The sequence below is a fragment of the Anopheles marshallii genome, chromosome 2 (genome assembly GCF_943734725.1).
Source record: "Anopheles marshallii chromosome 2, idAnoMarsDA_429_01, whole genome shotgun sequence".
Lineage (NCBI taxonomy): Eukaryota > Metazoa > Arthropoda > Insecta > Diptera > Culicidae > Anopheles > Anopheles marshallii.
Genome location: NC_071326.1, coordinates 62,795,112 through 62,814,823, shown reverse-complemented (window position 1 = coordinate 62,814,823; position 19,712 = coordinate 62,795,112). Strand labels below are relative to the sequence as shown.

General features: G+C 42.3%; 1 protein-coding gene and 1 non-coding gene across 2 annotated transcripts; both read right to left on the bottom strand.

Moving 5' to 3' along the window:
• Window positions 1–72, bottom strand: Trnam-cau (transfer RNA methionine (anticodon CAU)). Its single transcript has one exon. It is a non-coding gene; the product is annotated as a tRNA-Met (tRNA).
• Window positions 73–3,772: 3,700 nt separating this feature from the next.
• Window positions 3,773–11,914, bottom strand: LOC128718348 (glucosylceramide transporter ABCA12). Its single transcript, XM_053811977.1, has 15 exons — window positions 11,834–11,914; window positions 10,420–10,786; window positions 9,969–10,333; window positions 8,777–9,849; window positions 8,383–8,694; window positions 7,924–8,261; window positions 7,666–7,852; window positions 7,119–7,602; window positions 6,813–7,039; window positions 5,979–6,740; window positions 5,733–5,913; window positions 4,809–5,672; window positions 4,245–4,748; window positions 3,911–4,180; window positions 3,773–3,838 (listed from the first exon to the last, which is right to left on the bottom strand). Exons 1-15 carry the CDS (start codon window positions 11,912–11,914, stop codon window positions 3,773–3,775), a joined length of 6,081 nt encoding a protein of 2,026 aa, XP_053667952.1.
• Window positions 11,915–19,712: the final 7,798 nt, after the last annotated feature.

Genomic DNA, 19,712 nt, shown 5'->3' with positions numbered 1-19,712 from the left:
TAGCAGAGCGTAGTTTCGATCTACGGACCTCTGGGTTATGGGCCCAGCACGCTTCCACTGCGCCACTCTGCTCGCTTGAAGAGAATCGGCTGCTGGAGCAATACAAAAGACTAATCGTACGTAATCCGTATAATTTGGCTACTGCATATCTATTTGCTCTCATTCAAATTGTGTGCGTCTTAGACGGTCTAGTAAAAGAAAAGGACAAGGACACGAATTGTTAAAATCACCATTAGCATGTTAACTGTATCATTCCAAATGCACACTTTGCATAGAAAAAGCTGTAGAAAACGGAAACCCATTAAGGATCACCGGTCTCAATCGAGTCGGAACCAGACCAGAATCGGCAGCATTAAACTCCCCAAAAGCATTCAGCACGTTCAGTGAACCCTACTGGTTCCTGACCGGTGTTAGCAGTTTTGGCGACCATAAAAAAGCCACAAAGTGTAAAAGGTCGTCTGGGTGTCTCATCTGTTTGCCGTGAGCATAAACGAACGAAAGTTCAGCGATCCCATTTTGAGGCAGGAAGGAGGCAAACTGTGTGTGTGTGAACAGTGTCTGCGTGCACAGTGTACAGTGTGCAAATAATAAATCGCGCCAAGGAAAACCCAAACCAACGGATGAAACAAACTGCACAAACAAACAGTCTGTTGAATTGGAACGTCCAAGTGTATAAACGACCGTGAACAAAAAGATAATTTTCATATAAGCCTGTAGGAGTTACCGTTTCCAGGAATCTGGTATGCCGTCCCATTGCGGAAATACCGAGAAATTGGAAGTATTTTATTTACATTTGAAAGATGGAAAATATGACGGTCTTCTGCATCCGTCAAAGTTGCGGTACTTGTTATTCCCAACACCCACAACGCTTTGTGACGTAAGCAGTCAGGACACCGACTGGACGCAGCTTCTCGTTTCTCTCGGTTCCGATCTTTGCTTCTCGCCATCGTTTGCGCGTTTTTCATTTGTGTTATTAGGAACGTCTAGACGGGTGGGGTTTCCTTTTTTCTTACCTTCCAGCTCCCATAAGCTGCTTGCTGAAAGAAACCTCAAAGCGTTCGATGTACAAAATGGAACTTAGGTAAGAACATCTGGAATATTCCAGTACAAACTCTAACTTGGAAAGTATGAAGGAAACTTTTATCACCTCCTGGAATGCTACCGTTGCTATAGCCATTGGTGATGGCGCCAAAGATGAAAAGCCATTGAGATGAGATCAAAGAAACCAACCGACAACCATTACACAATATGGGGTGAACCTGCGCAAACTTCTTTTTCAAAGGTTTAACGAAATACACGTATTACGTCTGATGCTTTTTAGTTCTTTCTTTTATACAAAGGTGAACTACCAAAACGAAATAAACACTTTGCTTTGTTTGGGTGGATTTGTGCTGAGTTGTGAAGTTCCAGAACGCTCGCATCAGATGGTTTCATTCGTTTTTGTCGGGACCATTGCTCTCAACGACGGGCAGACGATGGAGAAAACTGACGTCGTTTATCGTTCTGAAATGGTGCGGTTGAGATGGGGATTTGGCTGGGAAAAAAACCGAAAGCGTGCAAATTCTCTGTTTTGACTAAGCATTACCATTTACAGTGGGAAGTTATTGTTTGATTTTCTTTTTTTGTGTGTAACCCCAATCGGTTCACATTGGTGCGAGCTCAACAGCATAATCATTCGGCTGGAAAACATACGATGGTTGCTGGATGTACGACGTTTTGTGTTGAGTGAGGTAAGGGTTGAAATAGCACTGTATAAAGAGTGCCCCACATAAAAAAAAACTCCGTAAAAACCATAGTAATGTAGTAGTAACGCACCGGAACTAAGGGCCATTGAACAATTCTGGACTATTATGAAGTAGTCGGAAAAATGCAAAATCTTAACCAAACATCAAGTAAAAAATAAGTTTAAGTACAGAAGAAACTACAGAAAGATGTTGTTGATGAAAGATGAGTGTACAGAATCTAATGAGGGCATTGAAGGGTAAGGTAAGGTGGTAAGGTAAGGTGCAAGCTTACGATTATGATTTGAAAGATGAACAAAATGATTATGCCAAAAACTTACTAATAGCTAATATTTTATTCTCTGAAAGTTTGAAAAGGATCGGATGACTAGGTAATTTTCTACAGCGTTTTTTTTCGTGATGCAAATTGACGTGGGACACCGTTTGACTTACCCAAGCCCATCTTTCTCAGTAGGGAAATTTTCAATGATTACAATGATTTTTTTAAGCATTCTGGTTCTATCACGTTCCAGAGTGATGGGGATCAAAAGAAGGTAACAGATTTCTGCACACAAAAAACGAAAACATCTTTTGTCGATTTATTGCAATATAAAGGGTTTGATTTAAATTAAGTATAATCATTCGTGCAATTATGAATTGTTTGTAGAAAGCTGATAAAAGTTGGTTGTAAATGATACGGAATGTTTTTGTTTTGCAAGCTGCACTCATTATATTACAAGTTGAATTATTAGATAAATAAATAAAACTATCAATTTTCTTCGTTCGTCCTAAAAGTCCATTAAACCTACGAACGAAGAGTAGCACCTTATGCACTCCTCCGCGGTGGAATTTGTGACCCATTTCAGCGAAGCCACCGACCAGACGAAACCTCACTCGGTGTGGCGTAGATCAGGGCTCAACGGACCGGATGCCGTAAGTGTCCTTTGTTGTCTGGAAGCTGTACGGTAGATAACCAGCGCAGCATTTTCGCGTTCAGTTTACCATTTGTTTTCGTTCTATCTCCCGCGTACACCTTTTATCCGCAACACCCACGCCAGACACGTGGCGATGTACATAACGAGGTAAAAAGGAATGAAAACTCCTCTCGTTTTCAAACCGGATACCTGTTCATGAAGAAGAGGGTACAACTGAATTCCAACCATCAAATATGTATTCGTTGCAAGTGTGTTTGTGTGCAACTAATGTTACTGACAGGGATAACTCCATCAAGTGTCCTTAGCAGTCTTTTTTCAACAACATTGCAAAGCTCACTGTACATGAAAGCTTATATCCCCTTTTTTCTCACCAAGAGAGGATGTGAGAAAAATTCGACAAGATGCTCAGAACAACTAGAAAAGAGAACATCACGCTCTCGTGGAGAAAAATTTACCAGGTGAAGTTTTCCAGCGAGAATGATGGTACAGCTCCATGTTGACCTACTTTCTTCGCTACTCACTTGCGGTTGCCCAGGAACACTACTAGCCCACATTTCTTTCGTTTGGAGTCCAGCCTCCCCCCGGATTTATCCGATACAGATATTTTAATCGAAACTCTTCGGCTACTTGCTTCGTGTTTTGGAGCGGTGAATTTGTTTTTCCATGTGAGTTATTTCTTCTTCTTCAATTTTTACTTTGCATGTCTACACCAATGTAAAGCGTGTACATATGTAACCAGACATGAGGTTAATGAACTTGAGAACCTGTTTCCAGTTATTACGTAAATTATTCCCTTTGAAAAAGTGCATGCAATTGAAGCTTTATTCATTGTGGATGGCAGGTATGGAACAATCCGTTGCTATTGACGTCACATGGGTCGGTGACGTCATGGAAGATGAATCGCACACACAGTCTGAAATACATGTGTACATTAAATTAAATTCTATTTACTCAATTTACTGACGACAAAAATTACGTGCATGACAACATAAAGATTGTGCACAAAGTTAAGTTCACTGTTTCCATGTTTTTTATTAACATTACCAAATTTAAAAATGTAATCCTATCAGTACCTATATGTTACAACAAAAAAGGATTGCACTAATTATCCTTTTTCTAGCAGTCGACGAAACCCGGATTTGCATGGTCCTCCTCATGACTTTGTAGAACATTTTCAAATACCTAGAACATAAAAAAATCAAAATACAACATGTTTGATACCTTCATGTCGCAAAGCATCGCGTTAATTCTCACCTGATCCATCTGACAACGTGAAATCGTGTATCGTAGCTTATTTGCTTGGGCAAAGCGCTGCAGCTTGAGGAAAAGTTCGCTGGCCGTACGTGTGGCGGTTGTACCCGGCGCTACCACCAAATTGCCGGTCTCGTTAAGCATGATCGTTACGTGACCGTTTTTGTGTGGTTTTTCTTGCGCGACAGCCTCTGGACAGATCTGACACACGAACTGGACGGAATTCTTGTGCAGGATAATATTACGCGTTACGTCAAATTCACGCTTGATAACCTGCAAATTGAACAAGGGCTACGTCAACAATGTGTACTACGTGTCATTGTTACACAGTGCTTACCCTCAAGAAGTCCACCTCGCGAATACCCTCAAGATATAGCGTTATCTGATAGCAGTGACCGAAACGTTCCTTCAGTCGGTTCGGCGAATCGACCGTAAGCAGCTCACCGTCCTTCAGGATCGCTATCCGCTGGCATATCCGGTCGATCTCGGAGATACTGTGAGAAGTCAGCAGTATCGTGCGATTCTGAGCGTTTAACCGTTCAATTGTACTGTAAACGATAGAGCGCGTGACCGGATCCAGGTCACTCGTTGGTTCGTCCATTAGGATAATTTCCGACTGGCCAAAGCAGGCCACAGCTACGCAGAGCTTCCGACGATTGCCTCCACTTAAATTTTTCACCATCACCTTCCGATACTCCTCGAGATGGTATTCTTTTAGTGTTTCCATTACCAGTTTGTCAATAGATTCGATGTTACGCAGTTTGCCGTAGAACACAATCACCTCTTCCACCGTGAGCAGTGGATCCAGGAAGTTGCTCTGAGGGCAGTACGAAGGGCCATGCTAGAATGAAGCAATGTGTAAATTTTTGAGGGATCACAATTATTTCACCAAACTACTTACATTACTGTAGAAAGTGAAACTGCCTCCCGATGGAAGTAGTTCTCCAGATAAGATGGCAAATATGGTGGACTTTCCAGCACCATTTGTGCCGAGTAAACCAAAGCATTCTCCATAGTGCAGTTTGAAGGATACATTCTTAACCACCTCCTGACCTTCTGCACCGCCACCCCCTCCGCCACATACACGGTACTTCTTTCTCAGGTTGTCCACCGACAGGATCTGATCGGCCGTGATGGACTTTTTCTTTCCATCGACACGACTTATTGAATGACTTATCGTACTGTAGTCCGTAGCATCGACTCCGTTCAGCTCATGTGTTTTAGGGTGAGATACGCCCGCGATCCGGTTGAACAAACGCTGTATCAGCTTGTATTCGATGGCTACGTTCAACAGCATGAAGATAAGCCCCATTACTACCAAGGCGATTAGATGCGGTCGAAGGAGAGCACTGTGGATGGGGGATTTGTACGAGTCGATGTAGTAACGTTTGAAGATTTCAGCCGTGATGTAATTCTTGGACAGCTCTACCAATCCATCGGCAAGAGCGTGTTGTGGTAGCACAAGAAACGCACGGTTCAGGAAGTTTCTGATCTTCTCCGACTGATCGCTGTCACCCAAAATATCGAACAGTAAGATGATGGTTAGAGTACCCAGTGCCGTAACGACGTTCAGACAAAACAGAGACATATTCGCAAAGCTTGCATCAGTGAATAACTTCTCAAACAGATGCACCATTGGTATGCTTGCAAAGCCGTAGAACACCAATAACAAAACGATGCCCTCGAGTTGCTCTCGTGCAACGTATGCTGGCAGGGCGAATACCTTGAACACGATCACGGCCAATGCAACTGCGATGAGGAAGATCTGCAAACAGAACGTTTAATGTATCTGACCGTGATTTTAAGTGATTTTGCTACAACTTACCATAGCATCCCAGACGTACGTTACAGTCCAATAGGTAAAGACGTTCACGCCGGCCAAACGCTGCTGCAGTTTTTCTCCGCGCATTCGTTCGCTTACGATGTACACCGAGGCCCCGGCGACGACCAAGCTGAAGGCCAACAGCATAATCAGTGATATTCCGGCATCAGCGATTTGCTGCAAACTATATACGACATAGAAGAAATGGGTTAATTGATGTCATAACGAAACCGATTGTGCAAAACCTACATTGACGATATAGACAAATCATCTTCTTCGATCTTCAACGGGTGATTAATGGTGCGGATTGCGTAGCTTGGATCGTCCATTTCCGCTCGTAACACTGCCGTATCCAGCATGTTTAACCATGTTGGCATCGAATGGTAACCCTTGTTATTGTACCAAACGATATTTTTCCCCTTGTTGACCGTGATACCACCGTACCGTCGCTCCGTATACTCGTCCGTGGTAGCCAGAACCCATCGATAAGCATCCAATGAGGAGTTAAAGATGGAGCACAAGTCGTCTGTGCAGTGTGCTAGAAGGTCAGTAACGATCGTGTCCCGATATTTGTCCCCATCGGTAGTATTGGTGTAAAACTCGACTGATTTCGGATACAGTGCCGTCGAAAAATTGACCATTTGATCGTATTCTCCAGGCGGCCGGATTGTCATGAAACCCATTGCAATGATTTCAAAAATTGTCGGTAGCACAAGCAAACACACCAAGAGGCGATAGTTACGCATGAAATGGCGCGTGCGCTTACTGAACAATGTATACATGATGGACAGTGTGCCAAGCTTGGAGTCATTCGTTTTTGGACCATGAAAACCGTTTGGAATGTGTGAAGAAGTGTTTCCGTTGCCATTGAGCCGTATCGGATCGTCTAGCGTCGATTCACTCGCGTTCACTGTGTTAAAGATGTTGAGCAGATTTTCGTTGCGAATCTCGAACGATTCAATTTGTTTGCTTTGTTTCAGCTGTGCCATGCGCTCCAAAAGTAGTTCAATGCTAAAAAATATCAATTGAAAACAAACGTTCAATGTGTGAAAGATACACAAGACGTGAAATTTGAGTGCATACTTTAACACCTCACTGTCGTCGGTAGAGGAGGTGATCTTGATGTCGAGTTGATTCAGCGTAGCATTCATTTCATATCTTATGTCTGCAATGCTATCCAGCAAAATTGTCAACTGCGCAGTCACATTTCCACGACCTGCATCTAACTGGCACAATAAAACTTTCAAATATATAGTATTGGTGAACCGTTTCTTCAGTTCTTCTTGTGATTGCTCTAGTATAGCTTTTCCCTAAAAAGATGCGTGTATAAAGCATATGGATATGTTTAGTAGGAGATCACAGTTGACAGCAATTTTCCTGTAAACATACGTTTTCCAACATGACGATCTTATCACTTAGACACTCCGCTTCGTCCAGATGATGGGTTGCAAGTATAACTGCCCGATCTTTGCGTAGCGTTTGGATCAGCTCCCAGATATATTTGCGCGCCTTCGTATCAACGCTACTGCATGGTTCGTCCAAAATTACCAGATTCGGTGAGCCAAGAAACGCAATTGCAATGCACAGTCGCCGCTTAAATCCTCCAGACAAATCAGACGCTCTATAGTGCTGGTAAGGGCCCATCTTCAGATTATCCAGCGTACGCGAGACTTCCGTGTCGAACCCACGTGTCAGCTTGATACGTGCGTACAGCTGTAGATGCTCCTTAGCAGTAAGGTTCGGAATGAGCACATCATTTTGCGGACAAAGGCCGATCTTCTCCGCATTATTCCTTATGCCGGAGATGAAATCGTAGTCCAGTGGTAGATGAACGTCGCCTTCGATAGGCAGTACCTGCCCAGTCAGCAGTTTTCTATAAAAAGGGTTAAAAGACAATCAAGGCCACGATATACGAATGGATGCGGTTCGTTATTACATGATTGTGCTTTTGCCTGCACCGTTCCGTCCGAGCAGACAGGTCACTTCATCACGGCGGAATGTTATCGATACGTCACTCAACACTTTCTTGCCGCCCTTCTCATACGTGACGTCCACATTTCTGAGATTCGCGCCTATGCTCTTGTCCAGTTTAATGCGCTTTACCGTATGGAATGTTGTTTCATCTGGAATGAGAATAGCACAATAGCAACGCTTCAATAAATCACCATCCGATTCATGACGCTGATTTGAATACCTTTCTTCAAACACTGGTACAGGTAGCCTATAGCAAAGTAGATCACGGCATCAAGCAAAATCATAAGAATGCCAAACTTTAGATCATTGTCGGCGATCGCACCCCGGAAGGCGCTGCTGAAATTCGCTCCACGCTGCTGGAGCTCCATGCGCATCACGTGACGCCAGGCGTAACAGAAAGCGGTCGAGAAGGAAAGATTCGCGATTAACTTGCCCACTGTAGACAGCGTTGCTCCTAGTGAAATGATAATAATGTACGGAAGGAATGTTATCAAGAAGAGTATCACACTCGATACCGAACCAATGCTGGCCGAGCTGAAGAACATGGAGCACATGTAGCTGTAAAGAGGATGGAGAAAGCGAAAGGTCACACAAGGTACCAACCGATCAACAAAGAAAGAATTGGATTATCAAACCGAACCGAAAGGTTCAGGTGTGGAAGCATTAGTGAATAACTCACCAGAACCCGATTAAGCAGATGCCGAACACTACCATATAGAAGAAAAGGAAGATCTGACTGGAGTACGCTAGAATGCCTCCACTGTAGAGGATGATCAGTCCAAGCAGGAACACGATACAAATTTCGATGAACGTAGCAATGACCCAGGAAACGGTTTCCGACCCAGACTTGAGGCCCATTGAGCGCATCAGCATCGAATTACCACTCTCCTTCATCCAGATCTTTTGCCGAACCGCCGCAGCGACATGCACGATTAGTGCTATGAAGTAGGCCATTTGTATAGATTGTGCAAGATAGAGACCCTTTTTGAAGCTATAACGAGAAGTGAATGGCATAAGTGAATCAAATTGTACAAAACATGTACTAGTGAATATTTAGCATATGCTCAACTTACTCATCCTTCGTGTATTTGGGATAGGGAAATTGTTTCGTGTAGAACTTTTCATTTGCAACCTTGTATTCTACTTCATTTGTGGACTTTTTCTCGTTACCACCGAATAGGAAACTTAGAAACGATTGTCTTTTACGTCGCTGGAGCACTGGTACCGGTGTCACAGTAGTTGTGGCAGACGATTCGGGATTTGAGTCTTCCTCTTCATCGTCCTTGAAGTCGAGAAAATCTTCCAATGCACTACTATTGCTTCCACCACCGAATCGATCCAATACGTCCTGAGATACGTTTATTCGTTTGCTCAGATCCGCGAATACTGACGATAAATTTTCAGTAGTTGTTTCTGCTGGAGCAGATGAAACGGTAGTACCTTCCAACTCCTCATTACTTCCTGCTTCAGCGCTCTTATCCTCAGTATCCGGGTCGTCTTCCAGGTCCAACTCATCATCCAGCTCCAGCTCGCCTCCCGAGAGTGAACTGCCCTCAGTTCCTTCCTTGCGCGCTTTAGTAAACATTTCTTTCTTCCTTTGCTTAATAATTCCTATATCGACCGCATGCTGAATCTCTACGAAACCACGATGATATCGCATGTCCAGCTCGAAGCTTGACTCCGGGCCGGGGAACCAGAAACGATTGCGATTCTCCACCGTCACTGGCGTATCGTCCGTGCGCATACGAATTTTGTACGTGATTTCATTTTCCGTGGTGCTATTTTCGAAGTAAACGCCGGCAAAGAACAGCTTTTTTCTATTCAACTCAAACGCACGATCTTCCAGGTCTGCCTCATCCACCACCGGGATGAAACGATCGACGGAGAAGCAGTCTAAAATGTTTGCGATCGTATTCACCGTCTTGGCAACTTCTTCGTCATGCAAGATGCCGTTCAGCATCCCTTCGATTAGCTCAATGTTCACATTTCCACCGGCGATCATTTGTACCAACGGACTTTTAGCAAGATCGATTAAACCCTGGAAGCTATCCTGCACCTCTTCATCAGTGCGCAGCAGGTGCAGAGTAGTATCGAGTGCACGGAAAAACTCTCTCAACCGATTCATATCAGCGAACGTTTGATTGGCCTAAAATCGAAAGTGAGAATGCCTTTGAAAGATTGTCCATGCTGCAATAATATCCAAACCCACATCGCACACTTCTCATGTTAAAGATATTGCTGCTTGATGCATCTTGACACACTCACCAGCTTCATGATTTCATCATTACGCTCGCTAGCTGGACCGTATAGAATCTTTCCCTGCAGAATTGGCTTCAGAAAACGCCACGTGATCTTGCCATTGTTTGTGTTTGTTACATCCAGGTATAACTGCTTGCAGTAGGGCGTCGGCATCACGTTCATCTCGTCCTTATCTGCCCCGGCATAGTCGGGCGTGTAGAGAATGTTGTCCACGAACCGAATGTTGTCGCTGCGCGGAAACGGCCGACCGCACAGAATGTTGCCCGACTTCGAAAACGTCTGATCGTCGGAAAACAGTTGCAAAATGTCAAACGTACCACCAATCTTTTTGCGGATCTCTGGCAGCATCTTCACCAAACGATCTCCATTACCTGTGGTGCAAAAAAGGTTACATTTATTCACATGTTTAGAACAAAGCGCCTTGAGAAAGCAGTTCACGTTGTCATTAAGAACGTACGTTCGATTTCTTTAAACTTTGGATGCGTTACTATTGTGGTAACGCTGGAGATGAAGTTCCGATCGATCGGAAGCGCTATAATCGCTTCGTACAGGGGATTATTGTCCAGAATGATCTGCACGATGTTCACCACGGGCGTTACCGGCGCATCGTTGAATTCTTCCGTTTCGGCAAAACTGTTCGCATCTTGACACTCGTTTTCGAACGTACAGATGTATGACTGGAAGAAGGGCAGGATACCGTTGGCCTGTAGATTACGGGTTGGAAACTGGCAGTCGTTTATCTCTACCGCCTGGAACCGATTTCTCAGTATGTACAGAGCGGTAAAGATCATGCACGGCCATAGGTACTGTATGAAAGTCATCCACTAAAAGTTTATAGTGCCGAAGAGAAAGATAGAAAGAGGACACGTTTGTATTATTCAGCTCAACTATTCAACAAAATTAGTTACCGCTAGGAAAGTATTGAAAGTTTCGAATATTTGTAATTTTTTTTATTTCTCAGGAGAATTCAGTAGAATCAGAAATTAGTATTGAAAGGTAACTTTACTTTTTTCCAATCTTTTAAAACCAAACGATTTCAAAACTGAAGGAGACACATTTGCATTTTCAAACACTTGTTTTTGTATGTTCTTCACTATAGTTGGAACTCTTTTTTTGTCAATAAGGTTTCACATCTGAAGGAATGCCATTTATGACGTTTATAGACTTATTTATCCATAGCTGGATAACTATTCCTGTTTGATGTGGGTAGTACTTTTCGAAATTGAACTTTGATTCCGATGTGTGGAAATAAACGTCTCTAGTATCAAGCTATTACCTTAATATTATTAATTTCTAGTAGAAACATTGAATACATCATTTACATACTTTTTAACGTTGCTTACTTAAAACACCAAGTTAAAAAGTTCTCTAATAAAGCAGAATACAGAATTCATCATAACTTTTAGGTAGTGGAATGTAAACAACATGTAGCTCACAATCACCATATCATTCGCTTCCAAGTTGTGATTCATACATGGCTCGCGAACAAAAACGATCATTTAGCAATGCAGAGTATTTTTTCCTATCTCATTCTTTTTTATGGCTATGCAACATCGGACGATCATTTAACGAATCAAGCAAATGGTGGAAGGTTTTGTGTACTGAATCGGTGCTTATCAACGTATGTAGAACGAACGCTATTAAGCAAAACGGTATTGCCAAAGTGAACGCTGGATGTGCCATCACGATGGCGCTAGTAGTAAAATGCGTAGAATATTCTGTAGTATAGGAAGAGAGCAAATGTCACACACAGACGGGAGTTTAATGTAAAAAATGACCTACTTAGATGAAATTACTTTTTATAGTTGAACAGTGAATCAGTCAGTTGATAGGACACGAGGTTTATCAAATGGGAGGATAAAAATACTTACTGGTTGTCGTATCCGGACGAGATAGTCCTTCTTTAGCAAAGCTCGTATTTGCATGCAGTCGGCATGCTTGGATAATTTCATGTTACCGCTCCCGTAGTGAAGTGTTCTTCGGGCGATATTAAAGCTTGCACTTTCACCTGTAGATGCGCCACCGGCAGGCGTTACTGTGTGGTTTTACCTGCACAGCAAATGTTTACCAATTTGTTCCTTTGTATGTTCGATGGTAACCATTCGTATCTTAACCTCTGCATCTAGTCATGCTGCCAAAATATGGATTGCTGCGATGAATGTTTACTGTACCGTTCTACCGTTTGAAGGTTGGCAATAGTTACACTTCTTTTACTGTGCTTCTTTCACTGCTATACACTATTACACCCTCACTTGATACGATCGTTCCCTTATTGCGCTACCGGCATCATTGCACGGGGCTTACATGGAAAAGTAATAATTGTGTTTCGCACTTTCTTTTCCAAATTTATGGTTATGTTGCAGGCGTCACAATTACACACACGCGATGCACTTTCCAACAACAACGGGGAAGCTACGTTTTTATATTCGCTTTAACTGATTTAACGAGCATTCCCAACGGTTGATACGAATTTCAAACTGGTCACTTCCAAGACCAATTGAAAGTCCAATTGCCAGCGAGGACTAATTCTGGAGCACTTTGTCGACCAATGCACTTTGTTGTACACCTTATTAACTAAAAACGCTCACTACAAATACGCACATACAAACGATTTTCGGGATTTATGTTATTATACAGCTTAAGACAAAACACAACAATTCACTGAAGACGATTACTTCACTGGGATTACAACTTTGAAGATACAGCTAGTACGGACACTGCAAAAACTGTAAGAAAAAGTAACAAATTAAAGCAAAACGATACGTTGTTGCACAATCGAAACATTAGCACTAACAACTCTGCCCAAGAGAAAATGGAACACAATAGAAAGGAAACTTTTTCACTCCATTCCACGGTAGGGATGCTGGCCGACCAGGGAGGGGTTTTGTTTTTACTAAGTACGGCCTTTTTTACCGACGACTTAACGTAATTAACGCTCATTTAATGTAATTCACTAATAGCCCCGGCACACGGAGCAAAAGACGAAATGTGTGCGTGTTTTGATAATTACACTGGGAACCGATTCACGAAATGTCTCTCCGGTGCCGGTCGTGGAAGCACCCCGGTAAGGGTGGAACGATGTGTGCCACACTTTTGCTTTAAATGTGGTTTCGGCTGGCTAATGATGTGCAACAGTGATTGATCGTTTAACAGATTACGAAACTGCATGCAATAGCACGGAAGTAGGGATCTCGCACAAGCGGAAGCGATGCCCGATCGCGAATGGTTAAGTTTTCGTTATGGATACGGTAAGATTGGAACGCGCACATTCTCCATAAATTAACACTCGTAAGTTAGTTGGCGTGTGTGCTGTGCCAGAGGAATGATCGAACTGAACTAAGCAAACTTGCTCCTTGATGGCGAGGCAGTGACCTAAAAACTATTTCCTTGTGAAGGCATCTTTGGTGATGACTCAAATAGTTCAAAAGTGTAATAGTTCAAATAGCTGCATTCTGACCATAGAGCTCTGAAGTTAAAAAGGAAATTCCGCGATCAATTCTCAGCTTTATTAAGTTCTCGTACACCGTCAGTAACCCAGATACGTCATTGTGGGTGATTCCCTGAGTAAGCCGGAAAAAGCAAGTGACGATCGACAAGTAATGCTTAGTTCGCATTAAAATGTACCTCGATTTTGGTTCACACGATCGATGAGTAATGTGGTTCTCATGAGCATAAACCACTACCGTATGCGCCGTAGTGTGCAGTACGTTCTCACTTTACGAGTTCACTCAAAGTGGAGGCACTTTTTATTAGTCACTAGCGCCTTTCCTATGGGCAATTGACCTAAACCTAGGTGCAGGTGCAACTTCTTGAAACGGTTTGGATGCACAATTCCAGCCCGCTTCGATCAACTGGCGAAGTAGGTAATGACACTTGATACCTCCATCCAACATTGGTCAGTTTGGTCAAGCGAAGAAATAAAAACAACCGATCAAAAGCGTAAACACGCCAAGGTGCCTTATTTCCATTTTGTACGATTATCGGCTGGTTGGGTGGAGGGCGAAAAATGCACTTACGATGTCATTGTAATTCCGAGACGCTAATCGCTGATGGAATCATTTGCATATGCATCGACCAACGCTGACGGTGCGAAGTTAACTTTTACAGGGAAGCGTACAGGTGTTCCCACTGGCAGAGAAATCAAAAACCATCTTCATGTAAATAGCATTTTTAGTGCAAATAAAGGTTGCTCAACATTCTCGTCAGGTGCTTCACGATAAGATGTTACATCGGATTTAATGACAATAAAAATTACTAGTTATTCAAGCCTTCTTGAAGCAAGCCAATGGAGTAATAGACGTGCCAGACTACGAGTCGCAATCGGTATGTTCTGATGTGAATCACACCACAATTTATACTTCTCCGGATTATGCTGACACAATGGTCACGCATTGCGCAATGTTCCCGAGGGTCTAGAAGACCCAGTGCGCTCCTTGTCCTCGTCAGCAGTAGCGCAATTAATCTCCTCGTAATTGATCTTCTATCGCCGGTGCAGTGGAAGTGCAGACAGATCTACACGTACCCAACCATACCGGGAGAAGGATGAAGCTGCAACCAAAATCGAAATCGTTAAACCGGTTTCCGATACGCCATGTATCAGGGTGATGGGGTGTTGCATTGACGTACACCTTATTTACACTCGTATTAACGATCGTTCATGGGCAAAGCGCGATGATCGTCAGTTACTTCAGGAGTGGTCTTGATACAAGTGCTTACCGCTTCAACGGTGACCCGCTGTTTCGACATTGACCATCTGTGGCACGGCATTTTTTTATCAAAAATCATTAACCCACAATACCTGTAACTGGTCGTAAACTAGAAAAAAAAATTCCTTTAGCACTATCGTCATGCACCAATGAAGATCACTCATGAAGCTCGCGCTAGAAACGATACTTTAACCACCCGTACACCCGAAAAAGACAACTTTTCGGACGTTTTCCGGTTCGGTTCAAGGTTAAAGGAGGATTACCGAATCATTTGCGATTCAACCGAGGATGACCGTGTGCGGTAAGTACGGAGTCGGAGGGGATACACATCAGGAAAATACGCAAACGATTTTTATCCATTCTTTGTTTTTTTTTCTTTTTGCTCTAGACATTCTTACGACTTCAACAGTGCCATTCCATTTCGGAAGCGACGAACCGGTTCCTTTTGTTAGGGATTGATTAAGGAACTCGTTTGAAAGCCGGTGTCGGGGTTGAAGTCAAATTGGGTAGTGGTGGAGGCAACTAAAGATGCTTTCGATTTCGAGTGTTGATTTCAGCTGTGGAATGTTGCTTCCATTTGGCGTCAAACATTCGCTTGTAACTCGCTCGGCGGACACCGTGTCTCGGTGGTTAGTTTCCATTCGCATACTTCTTCTCCGACTCGTTTTCTAGCTGGAATATTACTGACAGTTAGAAACCAGCTTGATTTACAATGATTATTGCGAATTATTCTGTTTGACTGCTGATTGCTGTGACGTCCGAATGAGAGATACTTCAACACCTCCGGATCTAAGATGACTTACTGTCCACGTTTGCAGTAATCGATGCACCTTCACCCATCATCGGACGGTGGCGGGGTTTGAATCGATTATCATCACAAATTCGTTCGACAGAATTTAATTCAAACCTCATTGTCCATGGTACATGGGGGATCTTTCGAAGCACTTAAGTGATTATCGTAGCGCTGACGATTGAACGTAGCTGAAGCTTTGAGACGGTGATCAGAAACATCGAGAATTACGGACTTACATAGCTGTTGTTTGTAAATTTAGCAAACTTATTTTTATGATTTTTTTTTGTTTTCCATTGTGATTTTTTCCTCTTCTGAAGGAGAGTCATAAATCTTCAAAAGCCTGATGAGTAAAGCAGGTAAATTGAATTGAAACAACATAAACTTGATACAATGGGCCTGCTTGACCTTACCTAGCCATTGTATCATTAAGTACATTTGACTGAGATTGAAACACCGAAAAATCATTGACGTTAAAAGCTATTTAATACATTTCATTTTATTGATGATCGCATTTCATGGATAGATTTACTACCAGTTTTAATGTTATTTTAACACCAAAAACAGTAGGTTAAACGCTGTTGGCGGTTTCTGCGACAACACAATTTTACCTAGCGGACGTAGTGTGCTGTTGCTGGAGGGCACGTTCAACATAACCCGTAGCAACACGTACCGGTCGGTAACCTCGGACGGATAGCAGTTACGCTTGAGTAAGCAACAAAACACCGCCAAACAAGGGCTAGACTAGGGAGTGGTCACTAAAAACCGGCAAATGCGTATAACAATTATGTTGCGGCAATTATAAGTGGTAGATTTGAACCCATTTCTAACCCTACAATACCACGCGGGGGAAAAAATCTCAGTAAAACCTAACATTTTCTACAAAAAACGACAGTAACACAGAACACGAAACAATGTGTTCCATGCCGGTTTGAATATACCATTGAGAATGACCGGCGTGTAACACAATGGCTACGGATGGATCCGATACGTGACTTGAAAGATATTAGCTAAGGTCCTAGGAAGACACTGCCGGGAATGCAGCTCTTTCCTGCAGATTGCAATACGGTTCTGCCTTTCCGGTGAGTTCCCAAGACATGCGTTCGAAAAATAGGTCGATACTTCGTGGGCTACTTAGACTAATGTTATGCAAAAGGCGGGAAATTTGAAAACCAGTCTCAACGATGTGCAGAGTGGTTTTTGTATGGCTAATGTCCCATTAGCCATCGGAGAGATACCATTCCATCTTCGATGGCTATTTTCAGCGATGTAATAGTTCCTGGTTGTAGCAACAATGCTCTCCACCAACTTCAATTCGCGGGACAGTCACTCACTGTTTGGTTATTCAACCGGTGTCTGGATCCACTAGAGCCTCCGTGTGCAGTCTCCCCAATAAAACATTCTCAAGTCTCCACGATTTTTGTTTGATACCTACTGTTGCTGTGTATGCGCTATGGTTGCGTGATCCGTTTGTTTGTATCGTGTAGTGCACCGTTACTGTGTCCACGATGTAGGATTGTTAATATTAGCCCGAGTTAGTTATCAATCTAGACAGCAGCCGGAAGTCGCGATAAGCATCGACATTTAATCACGTCACTAAATAACAAGAGGCGGTAAACATCGCGTTCGAGCAATTAGAATGGCTTTTATAAACCAATGTTGGGAACGGCTCAATCCCAGGAAGATCCGAGACAGAGAAACCTCTAGCGATTAAAAAACTAATACGCAACGACTGCAGCTTGATAACGATAAATTCTGAATACTTATTTCGCACATTTTCGAGACATTGTCTCTCTGGTGGGGTAAAATGTATTCTAACGATGGTGCATCTGTACAAACAAACAACTGTACAAACAGTACAGCAGACGGTTCCCGCACACACTTAACACGTATACATTACGGTTTCGCTAAAAGTGTCTCCCACGGTGCCGGTATTGCTATGTGACATACGAAACAAATCTCATCCCGATATTCTCATGCCGATAATGCCTTCATTAAATCGACTCAACGATTGGTTAGGTCCGGTGGCGAGGTAAGGTTTTCCACCCATTATCTATATTCCCAATGGGTAATCTTCCCCGTCGACTCATCAATTGCTGAACGATGTGCCGGAAGTTGTGAGGAAATTTTCTCCGTAGATTCATTTCCCGACACGCCATATTATATTGTTGTATACCAGCGTGCTAGAATTTTGTTTGTAAAACAATGACAATTGAGATGGACAATAGGTATACTGTTTAGATGAAACAACAAAGAGTTCTAATTTATATTTGTGCAATATATTTTTTCCGTAAACATTCAAATCAATTTTCCATTAACACGTACGGCATTCTGCGCGAATTAGTGAAATTTTCTGCGGGGCCAAGATGTAACTAGCGATGTTTGCAACAAAAAAAGAAGATTTGTTCATACATTGACTGTTTGGCAATTTTTGCTCGGGATAATGTTCCCCAATGTACTTGCAATTCTATAAAACATTATACTTTTGAACTATAAATTGTCATGAACATCAAAGATTAATTATCACAAGTTTCCAGCAATATCAACCGCTATGGATGTCTAAGAAAACAGCGTACCACATTTCTTGCATTTGGGATTATCAAAAATGAGTGAAAAATAAAAAAAAAAAAACAAAAGATGAAATTGTTCAACAAGAGAAACAAAATACTAATTTAATAAAATCTGTTTAAACTGTGTAACAAATAAAAATAAAAAAAAAAATACTTTTTTATTATCTTATCAATAGTCCATAAAAAATGAAATTTTCTATTCTAATGTTAATTCTTAATTTACACTTGTGCTTGTGCTATCGATTCCGTATCAAAAATGTAAACGATAAATTTTATTGTAAGTGCACAAGAGTGTCACTCATATTTATCTGCGGGCATCTGCAAACATTGCCCGTCACCTATATTTGGGAGAAGTAGTACGGAACGTGTTAAATCAAGAAGTTTGAACCTGTAGGATAAACTCATCCTTGTGCAAAAACGCATATGGTCAAAGTTCGAACGTGTTTGTTTTTTTTCCCAAAACAACGTTTTGACAAAATTCCTCGAGGAACAATGAAACATTTGACTTGCAAATTTCGTCAGATACGCAATTAAATACATTAACAAGCATTTGTGAACGAGTTTTTATGGAAATCGTTTTTTTTTTGTTTTACAGGCAAAAACTTGACAAACCAGCAGACAAAATTCGTTTTTGTAAATAAATTGAAAATTTCCAAATCCAGTTAGAAAAAAACTACAAACTAATGTTGTTGCTGTCTCTTCCATTGTCGTGTATAAGACCCACTATCAAATGTTTTAACACCCTGAATTAGGCCAATTTCGACAGGCATCAAACATACATTAAGCCGATTCTAATATAAAACAATTAAAAATACATGTTTATCAATTTATCCCAACGTGTAAACATAAGCACAATGTAATCACCATCACAATCTTGTAGTGTGATGCTGAGTAAAGAAACCTCTCGACTATGTTTTACTTTTTTGTTCGTGAAAATCATCAACCTTGGGGATCTTTCGGCAGAACCACCAAACGGAAGCAAGTGCAAAAGAAACCAGGAAATCGGAACATTGACCACCCAGAATTGTAACCGTTCTTGTAAAGCTAAGCTGGCCATGTTGCGATACAGGTACTGCATTCTAAGGCACGAGAGCAAAGAAAAATGGACACCAAGACCAAACGGTTGGGAACGTTCAGTCTGCACATACATAGCGCGTGTGTCGTGATTGCGCACACTAACCGCGCAACCGGTAAACCACGGAGTATCAACGGCCCTGGCACCGGCTAGTAGCGACAGTGGTGGCGGATTTCGTAAAAATAGCATCGATCCGACGACCGTACGCGTTTGGCGAATCAACCAGTTTTGCTTGGCCAGTTTCACATCGGTCTCTGTACCAACCACGCACCGACTGGGGCTAACGTCCCAGGGTGCGTAACTACTAGAGCGGCCTGCTGTTGCAATGTACCGAGTGATCTTACAGAGAGAAAGAGCGAGTGGGGATCTTTTTCGTTAGCTCGTGTGTCCTCTATGATGGCCAATAAACGGAGGTAATAGTGTTGGAAAACTCGGGGTGGATTGAATTTTTTTTGCCTTTCAAGGTTCATGTTTTTGATTAACTGTAGTAAGTTTTTTTTTCTGACAACATTTCATTCTGGTCCATCATCAACCACCAATTGTGAGTATTCTAAGACTCATCCTCATAGCACGTCGTGAATGATCGACACATATGCCTTGCTGTGAAGA

Excerpts from the sequence above, each read along its gene's own strand:
- LOC128718348 (XM_053811977.1), bottom strand. The coding sequence starts at position 11,914 with ATGAAATTATCCAAGCATGCCGACTGCATGCAAATACGAGCTTTGCTA. Across the intron at positions 9,850-9,968 it reads ATGATGAAATCATGAAGCTG|GCCAATCAAACGTTCGCTGA; the intron begins GTGAGTGTGTCA and ends TTTCGATTTTAG. Across the intron at positions 7,853-7,923 it reads GTACCAGTGTTTGAAGAAAG|ATGAAACAACATTCCATACG; the intron begins GTATTCAAATCA and ends TTCTCATTCCAG.